Source organism: Dermacentor albipictus, chromosome 2 (assembly GCF_038994185.2).
Source record: "Dermacentor albipictus isolate Rhodes 1998 colony chromosome 2, USDA_Dalb.pri_finalv2, whole genome shotgun sequence".
Classification (NCBI taxonomy): domain Eukaryota; kingdom Metazoa; phylum Arthropoda; class Arachnida; order Ixodida; family Ixodidae; genus Dermacentor; species Dermacentor albipictus.
In genome coordinates this window covers 3,553,348-3,563,412 of record NC_091822.1, presented here as the reverse complement: position 1 = coordinate 3,563,412, position 10,065 = coordinate 3,553,348, and the positions used below count along the sequence as shown (strand labels likewise).

The 10,065-nt window shown below is 45.9% G+C and overlaps 1 protein-coding gene across 1 annotated transcript; it reads right to left on the bottom strand.

Annotated features, from left to right (window-relative positions):
• Positions 1-1,526: 1,526 nt before the first annotated feature.
• LOC135921108 (piggyBac transposable element-derived protein 4-like) lies at positions 1,527-2,339 on the bottom strand. The gene has a single exon (XM_065455425.1). The coding sequence runs from the start codon at positions 2,337-2,339 to the stop codon at positions 1,527-1,529; it is 813 nt and encodes a 270-aa protein (XP_065311497.1).
• Between the last annotated feature and the right edge of the window lie 7,726 nt (positions 2,340-10,065).

The window sequence follows — 10,065 nt, the reverse complement described above, 5'->3', positions numbered from 1 at the left end:
TTAATGGCTATTTGTAGCATTACAAGACAAACTAGCACTGTCACAACATTCACCTCTTGCCTGTGCACAAAATTTGTACATTATGTTTCATCCTTTGAATCATTAAATCACTTAGTAGTTCGCACTTTCATGTGTCCTTCCTCTGTAAATAGATTTTGGCACACAAAAACAATGTGCAGCAGACTTCACCAATTTGCCCAAGACGAAGTTCTAGTCAGACTCAAAAATCTCCTTCAGAGATTTTCTTACTGTGATGAGAATTTCTGTCACTGCATGGCACTCTGTTCGAACAAGGCCTTCACTGATAAGATGGGAGAAAAGAAAGGTTACAGAGGCAAAAATTGTCACATAATTCAATGCCTAGAAGATTTTTTTTGTTGGACAAGAGGATCAGGGTAAGGCTCACGACTAATGAGCATTCTATTGCACAGATGAAGGGATTAACCAAACAAGCCCTGCGAAGTCAAGGAAGATTCATTCAATGGAAACATGGCATTTGCTTGAGAGTGGCATGCATGGACCTGCAAACCCACTACGGTCATGTTAGCGTGCATCTCACATCTATAACCTAATGCAGGTTCCTGCAATGAACCTACATCATGTTTGTAAACAAGTTGCGAGGAACATTTGCGAAAACCTGGTACCTCGCATAGCGCCATCACAAGAAGCAATACTAAATAGCAGCTTAGCAAACTAGCTGGAAGAAATTTAAGAAAATTTCTTGGTCTTCAAGACAGCCAAGCTTTAGAACAAAATTGAGCCAAAGTAGAACTATGAGCGGCTGGGCCACGTTCTGCAATATTTGTCTTCATAGTTAACATTGGGGTTGCTCAACATGTTCCTTTAGAACTGTGGCGAGCAGGTGCTCAAGCAAGTTGCGATTCGCTAGCCGCCAAAATCCGATAAACAAGGGAACAGTATGAACATGCAAGACAAGAAACAGTACAGGTAAATGCGACATCGAGTGCCATATAAAAATTGCAACAGCTCACTTACTTAGGCAATATCTGCAACAGCAATCTTACGAAGGATGAAATATTTGTTTTTTTTTTCGCGATCGATGCAAAACACTAAGCGGCAACTGCAGCAACAAGCATTTGGAACGAGTTTAAACGTTTTTACCATAACAGCAAAAAGTTCTGCCAAACTGAGAGCCCACATATGCTCCATTCACATCAGTAAATTCAACAAACAAGAGCAACAGCACTGAAAAACGTAACAGGAGCTGCACAAGACCACACTACCAACCATAAACGCGCTCCAAGGCATAAAGAAACGAGCTGCTCTAGCGTTGCGCCCAAGTGTGGCTCGAGATCGCAAGCTTGAACACCATCTGGTTCTTCCAGCGCAACTAACTAGAACAACATTCTATCACACAACACAGTAAGAAACCGTAAAATTGTGTTTTAGCTAACCCTTTGTGAGTTCAGATATGGTTTTCTAGCAAAAAAGGAAAATGCTTTGCTTTTTTAAGCTCCTGAAGGCTTCAAAAATGATACTAAACAAATTTGAGGATTATAACATGCTTAGTTTATTAGAAAAAAGTGGGACGTATATGTCCCATTGGCACATTCCGTGGATTTTGGAAGTGGGACAACACTGTCCCGTTGTCTCATGAAGGCACCAAAACAAGTGGCACACAGGGGCACCTTGCACACCCCACACATGAACTTTGTGCGGACCTCATTTCCTGTGGTGGAGCACCACCTGCACCTTCGCCTTGTGGGAACTTTTTGTGGATTGTGGCCGCTGCCTGTGAATCGAATTTCCTCCGAGACTCCAACCATCTTTTGGCCGTTCTTTCGGCCCTCCTTGTTCTTCCGGAATGGTCCAGTGCTAGGGTAGTGCCTGAACGTTTGTCCATTTATGAGTTGCCGTCCTAGAACAAGCCGGAACCACAAGTATGTTATGTCATTGTTGGCGCAGTATTGAATGAATGCATTGACGACAGAAGCATCGAAGAGAAAATAAAATATCCTATACCAGGACTTCTTGGAACGCCTATCAGAAGTGTAGGCATTTCGCTTTTGATCAAATTTGTCTACGGCCCCCATCGACATGTTGTAGTCTGCCAGTGCTTTTGGGCAGATCACAGCCACCGAAGAGCCATTGGCAAGCTTCCGTGACACTTCGACAGTTTCCGTCGGATCATGGAAATTGGACAAAAGGTGAACATCTTTAGTGTCACGCCACTGATAGGCTGTGACCTGACCTTTGGAGTGCCACAGGTATTCTCCCTTCTTTAGCTTGTTGTTTCGCTTCAGTTCTTCGGGCAAATCCTTTCTGTTGGTGCGAACTGTCCCTGCGGCTAGGATGCTCCTCTCAGCGAGAGTTTCCATTAGGCGAGTGCAGGTAAAATAGTTATCAAAGAATAGCCGCGTTCCAGGCTGCACGTTCTCTGACAGAGAAAGAACGACATGATCACCAAGGCTTTGAGTGGCCGGTCTTTGTGCGTTCTTCCCTTCATACACCTGAAATTGCAGCAAATAGCCCGTCTTTGAGTCGGCCCTGCACCAGACTTTATACCCTCTTTTTATGGGCTTCATTGGAAGGTACAGTTTCATACTAGATCTTCCTTTGAAAGCAACCATGCTCTCATCAATTGCCTGGTGAGATGACGGCGAGTACTTTTCCTGAAATTTCTTGTTCAGTTTATCAATAAGGGGACGCAGCTTAGCAAGCCTGTCATAACCATCTTCTCCTCTTTTCTTTTCTTTGCTTGGGTCGTTTACACGAAGGCAATTCATGATATACTGGAAGCGCTTGAAAGACATCACTTTGGCGATTTCTTCGCAGTTGAAAAGAGAATCACGGCTCCAGGAGTGATAAAAGTGATGTCGCGGTGACACGCTCATCAGAAGCAGCAATCCAAAATAAGCGCGCAGCTCATCACTTGTGAGCACCGCCCACTTCTTAGGGTATTTTAGTGCCCCGGCACGGTTTGTGCGCTCTACAATCATTTCCAACACTTCATCGTCGAAGTACAGATCAAAACAGTCGGCTGCCCGCACCACTGGCTTTGTTGAGAACTGAGGGTCCCATGATTTTGGAATCCCAACGCGGATCGACGGTTCATTTGTACTCCACTTGTCACCAACTTCCTCTCCTAGCACGTCGTCTACTTCGTGATACGGCTCGACTGTTTCCCGCTTGCTTTTTTTCCTGTTCTTTGAAATTGTTGGTCGCCGTTTCTTGCGTTTGCTTGTTGATGGACCTGCTTCGTTGTCATCTTCGTCGGGACTCGAGTCTGGTGGTGCAAGCTCCGGAACGAACTCATCCTCACTACTCAGTGCCTCGTCCTCACTTGTTTCGAACTCATCTGGCAGGCTGAAAAAGAGTTCCAGTGCCTCTTCGCGTGTGAGCGAGTCCACTGCAAATTCATAAAATCAGAAATAATAAGAATGTATCACATGTGTAGTTCGCGTCAATTAGGCCTAGCAAAATAAGGGCACGCTTTTAGAGTATCCTGGCCTTGACATCACTATCGCGCGGCCCATAGCTCCGATTTTCAGATTTATCACATCAATGCATGCAATAAGCATTGCTTTGAATGGGCAGAAAAGGAAAATCTTACCATTCATGGCAAACTCTCGCTGATTGAGTCCTACGGGAGCGAAAATTCCGAGTGACACTTTGTAAACAACACAACTTTCATTTCTAGGAACCTGAACCGCCACCTACGGAAGCTCTTCAAAACATTAGCAGAAAACATCTTCAGACACCCATATTAGATGGCAGCACATTACTGTTACACTGCGTTTGACTGGCATCGGCTGCTAATGGATTTTTGTCAGAGTAAAAAGCGGGACCTATCTGTCCCGTTATCCCACAAAGGGCTAAGCTGAAAAGCTGAAGCAGCTCCAGCAGCACGCGCAAAACTATAAACCGGAACACGCCATACTTGTTTAAACAACGTCGTCATGACTGTGACGTCACTTGCGTGCGTGGCAGCAGCGTTTTAGTATGGCATTTCGCTTCTACCACGCGCGTGTCACCAGTTTACGCCTATCAAATATGGCCGCTTTTCGCCTGTCGTGTACGCTTGTATCCGCTCGTACGCACCGTATTCGCCCCGCCGGCTATGCGGCATGCCTCGATACCTCGGCTGCCGCGCAGCCGGTGCGTTCTAATTGCCAGGAGACCAAAGAGCCTCTACTGACGCCCATACAAACAAGCCACAAGTGAGTGAACAGAACGTGCGACTTTATTGGCAGAAGACAAGCAGTGTACATTCTCGTGCAATGGTAGAAATAAAATGTGTATGTCGATATACGCTGGAATCTTTGACGCGAGCTCGTAAACGGCTCACCGTTGTCGCACATGGCGGTCTAGTAACAAGCGACAACCAGCGGCGCAAGCAGATTGGACAGAGTGTCCCGCCTGTTTGCAGCGGCAGTCGCCGTTAAAGATGAGCAACTTGCATTGCGAAGCAGTCGGGTGAACCAGGCATCTGCTGCCGCAGCCAACATAGCGACATGGACTACTCGGCATTTTAGCCTTAACTCCGTTCCAACCTGCACGTTACTTTTATTTCGCGGGCCGCTAATGTGTGGCTCGCACTTGGTGTCCTACATTGTATCAATATGGACAAGTAGCTTTCGTGGGCATCACCTTCATCAGCCACTTTTGCGGGCCTTTGCACCCAACTTCACACACGTCGAACCATGTAAGGGCGTATGCCGGTCTCCGTTCGTGCTTAATCGCGGCCGAGAAAGGCAACAGGCACAATTTGCCCATGGCTGCAGCAGAAAAGGCTGAACGGGGAGCACGAATCACGGTGTGTAAATTGGGAGTCCATGTCGCTGTGCAGATTGCAGGAGCAAATGCTTAATTCGAGAGACTGCTTTCCAATGCAACTGACCAGGCCGCTACATCCGATAAGTATAACACGGCGACCGTAACCAAGTGAGATAACAGCAAAAATAAACGGCAATCATTGACCACATAGTGTTCAGACAGTACATTATACATTGGCTACGAACCATATGACAACAGTGAGCACTCACATACACGGGTCTCTTAGGATACATTCAGCCGCCTACTTACAGGCATAATGCTTGCTTTCGTCGCATGTGGTGGTCTGGTAATGAGCGGCAACCAGCAGCAGAAACAGATTGGGCAGTGTGTCCCACCTGTTTGCAGGGACAGCCGCCATTAATGATGAGCAACTTGCATTGCGAAACAATCGGGTGACTGCTGCTGCAGCCTACACAGCTGCATGGACTACCCGGCATTTTAGCGTTGACTCCTTTCCAACCTGCACATTTCTTTTCTTTCGGGGGCCGCTAATGTGTGGCTCACACTTGGTGTCCCACATTGTCTCAATATGGACAAGTCGCTTTCGCGGGCATCACCTTCATCAGCCACTTTTGCGAGCCTTTCCACCCACTTCATACACGTCGGACCATGTAAGCACATGTGCTAGTCTCCGTTCGTGCTTAATCGCAGCCGGGAAAGGCCACAGGCACAATTTGTCCATGGCTGCAGCAGGAAAGGCTTAAGAGGGAGCACGAATCACGGTGTGTGTAAATTAGGAGCCACTGTCGCTGTGTGGGCTGGAGGAGCAAATGCTTACTTCAAGTGACTGCTTCCCAATGCAACTGACCTGGCTGCCATGTTCGAAAAACATAACACGGTGACCGTAACCAAGTAAGGTGACAGTGAAATCAAGCAGCAATTTAAAAAATTATATTATGGGGTTTAACGTGTCGAAACCACTTTCCGATTATGAGGCACGCCGTGGTGGAGGACTCCAGAAATTTCGACCACCTGGGGTTCTTTAACGTGCACCTAAATCTAAGTACAAGGGTATTTTCGCATTTCACCCCCATCGAAATGCGGCTGCGGCTGCCGGGATGCGATCCCGCGACCTCGTGCTCGGCAGCCCAACACGATAGCATAGCCACTGAGCAACCACGGCGGGTGAAGCAGCAATCAATCAATGCATGAGGTTCAGAGAATACATTATACATTGGCTACGAACCATATGGCAACAGTGAGCATTCACATACATGGGTCTCTTAGGATACATTCAGCCGCCTACTTACAGGCATAATGCTTGCCTTCGTCGCATATGGTGGTCTGGTAACGAGCGACAGCCAGCAGTACAAACAGATTGGACAGAGCATTGCACCTGTTTTAACCGACGGTTGCCGTTGAAGATGGGCAACTTCCATTGCGAAGCAATCAGGTGACGCAGGCATCTGCTGCCGCAACCAACACAGCGAAATGGACTATCCGGCATTTTAGCGTTAGCTCCTTTCCAACCTGCACGTTTCTTTTCTGTCGAGGGCCGCTAATGTGTGGCTCACATTTGGTGTCCCACTTTGTCTCAATATGGACAAGTCGCTTTCGTGAGCATCACCTTCGGCAGCCATTTTTGCGGGCCTTTCCACCCATGTGGCTATCAACTTCAAACACGTCGAACCATGTAAGCACATATGCTGGTCTCCGTTCTGAACAAATCATGGCCGAGGCAGGCCACAAGTAAAATTTGCCTGTGGGTGTGGCAGGAAAGAACGAACGGGAGCACCAGTTACAGTGCGTGTATACTGGGAGTCCATGTCGCTGTGCGGACTGCAGGATCAAATGCTTACCTCGAGAGAGTGTTACCAGTGCAACTGACCAGGCCCCCACACCCTAGAAATGTAACACGGCGACCACAACCAAGTGGGGCAGCAAAACCGTATTCTGCAATCAATCATTCAGTGTAGCTTGCGCAAAGACCCAGGCAATCGAGAAAGAAGAGCAATCATCAACGAGACTAGGAATAGGGAAAATGAGAAAGCTTGCATTCAAGAGAGAAGCCACTCTGCTCTGCAAGCATTGAAGGCCAAAAACATCAAGAAAGTAAACTGGTGCATAGCAAATGGTGCGTAGGTTAATGCAAGACACATGTCGATGTTGCATCAGCTATTTCAGGAGAGGAATTGTGCATGACAACATACACTAAAAGGTACTGCTACAGATATGTTATGGTACTAGACAGTGACTGGTATTAAGTATCAGCGAAGAATCGGTTGACCTCTATGTTTGGATGAGGATGAATGATCTCTAACGAGAATGGGCAATGAAGAAGCTTGCATTTATAGAAGAAAAATTACACTTGGCGCAAATGGAATTGACATGGCCAGGAAGCTGATTAAGGGCAAACTGATGGAACTCTTTTGGCCAGCTTCGTCCGTGCTTGATAAGAAGTTGCAGGTGCATCTGAAGACGAAGTACTTCTATAAAGTCCTTTTGAGTTACCTGGATGACTCAGCCAATTTGTCCATGCTGGTGGAATAGTAGCTGAAGCTCTTTTCAGTCTTGACACAGTGATCTGCAGACTTGATATCTCATGCAAATTCTTCTGCATGCTCTTCTTTGTTCGTGGTGTAAAAGCCTTGCAAATTCGGCTCCAGCCCCTTTCTGTTGGTGTGGATAGGAGCTCCTGTGATAACCAAGATATGCTTGGCATGGACTCTGTTGGGGCAGAACGGTGACACATGAGATACAGCACAGATTAGCCAAACTCTTGTGTGTTTTCTTTTATGTTCGAACCAATTATACTGAACCATAAATATGAACAGATATTCATATCTGCTGCAAACAGCAAGCCAATACAGCATATATGAAACATATTTATTTCGGAACCATGTGTTGTTTACCTTGCAGTAGTAGCCAACGTCCACACAATGACCTTGTACTAGCAGGCAGCAGCTTCTGTTTAGTGCGTGGAGTGTGTTGCTTTATACTGGTGCCGTCCTCATTGCTGCATGTCTGGAACAGAAATTTTGACTGAATCAGAAATCGAAAAAGCAAAATTTTGCAATATGAAATGCAAAAAGGTGTGACATATATATTGTAATGGTTTGCGACTGCAGAACACATGCAAATGTACCCTGTCTGTTCTAGGGTGCTTAAGCCGCACGTCAAATAAATGCTGCTATTGTCCATAAATTTATGTCTGCCTAACTATACAATGCATGTAAACAGCTTAAGTATTATTAAGATCAGAAATGAGAACATTTGTGCGTTCATTTATACACTGGAAGAGTTCACACTGCTGGCTCCACAAGCAAACGCATGAAAGTCATGGAGCTATTAGAACTGCTGCATTATTTTTCTCCACGGACGTGATGCACCGCTTCACTACTGCAAAAATAAATGCCCTACGGTAAACCAAACTGAACAGCAAGAACATTTGGAACTAACAAATACGAAATATGAGTGAATTATCAGGCTTGCAACTGTTTAATACATTAAATTGTGTACATTCACATCATTTTACCAAAGAATTATTCGGTTTTGTGGACGAAAGAAGTTGCCGGCGGACTCGAAAAAAAGTTTTATGTGTATATTGTTAAGAGAGAGAGAGAATCAAAAGGAATGGCAGGGAGGTTAACCAGATGTGAGTCTCCGGTTTGCTACCCTACACTGGGGATGGGGGATAGGGGTTAGAAAGATGACAGAGATGAAAACGTCACAGAAGAAGACCGTCACAGAAGAAGGCCGTGCAAGCGCTATTGCGCGTTTTGCTATCTACCGGCCTGTGTGAACGACTTTAACTGGAACGCCTTTTGTGTGTGTGCCTCCATGTGTATGTGTATATTGTTAAGGCTACCCAGTCACCTATGGCCACGGCTATAATAAGATGAAAAATGAGACGCGCGTTCCGATATCGCTCTTTCTTTCCCGATTGTGTGTGTATAACGACAGCCTCGCAAGCAACGGTTTATTTAGGAAACAGCAACGGAGGATCTCAACATCCATATGTTGTGCAGGATCTAGTTCGTTAACTTGTTTCCGCCTGGAAGGTAATGAGACGAATATTATATAACGATTCAAGCAGCGGTGTTAAACGACTCACCGTTATTGTCGTTGTCAGCCGCACGAGAATCCAGCTCCCGTTTCGATACAGACGTGTTCCGAATGGCTCACGACCGATACCCAACTTTCGGGATTACATGTGCGCTTGCAAACACGTCACTTCACCCCAGGTTAAGTAACGCGAGACATCGAAGCGCAATAAACTAGTTTTAGCAAAAAAGAAGGAACCAGTCTGAGTGCACGAACGAATGAATCCGTGCCGCCATGCACTCGAAAATACTGGTAAAAAATTTAAATCCACGCCAGAGGTCACGTGAAAGATCGATGATGCTGAATGCTATTTGCGTTTGTAGTGACAAAGAAACTTACTTACAAAGAGTACAATATCTGTTGGCAATGATAATTTCGCCCTCTCTTTTATGTAATAAAAATGCTTCTGTAATTGTAAGAGAAAGTTTGTAAGATAAAATTGCGCTTTTTACGGCGCCTCTAGCGAAAAATGTCCAAACTAACGTAAGCATCCCGAAGTGATTCTACTATGATGATTTTGTTAGCAGCAGCGCGCGGCCGATTTTTTCGCCCTCTGTGGCCATTTGTTGAACTTGAGAGTGTACGGGGCCTGAGCTTGCCATTCTGCCGCCAAAACCAAAGACGGATGTGACATCACGGACGCGAAAAACAAAGAATGAATGCGACATCCCGGACGTGACGTTTGAGTGAAACTAACGCCTGCGTTCCGTCGACCGGGTGAACGCAGACACTTTCAGAGACAGGACACCTTGAAGACGCGCTTGGCAAGTACCGTTCCGTCTGTCACACTGATTATTTTTCTACTAAAGCAGCACGTAAAAAGCTGTTTTAGTTTTATTATTACGCGAAAACATGTTTTGTTTAACTATGAGAACTTATTATTGAGCGTACGACTACATGTTACGTAAAAAGTATCAGCGGGCCGCTAAAGTTGGAGGACAGACGACAAGGTTCGCGCTCGCTTTGAAAGAGTTGGTCATCTGTTCTTGCTTTTCTTCGCTTGGTCATGCGTTGTGGGTGAGTAAAGATGTAATATGAGTGAATGGAAACATTTTATGAAGATTTTACTTTGAAAACGCGTTATTTGCGTAGCCATATCCACGTTTTAGACGAAGCCCCTTACAACACCAGCCAACACGAGCCTTGCAGCCAGGCATACCTTCTCTCAGCTAACGCATGCGCAGCGACCACGGAGCCCTCGGGGGTGATGTTCAGGTGGCATTC

Bases quoted from the DNA above. Each gene is read 5' to 3' on its own strand.
- LOC135921108 (XM_065455425.1), bottom strand. From the start codon at position 2,339: ATGGAAACTCTCGCTGAGAGGAGCATCCTAGCCGCAGGGACAGTTCGC.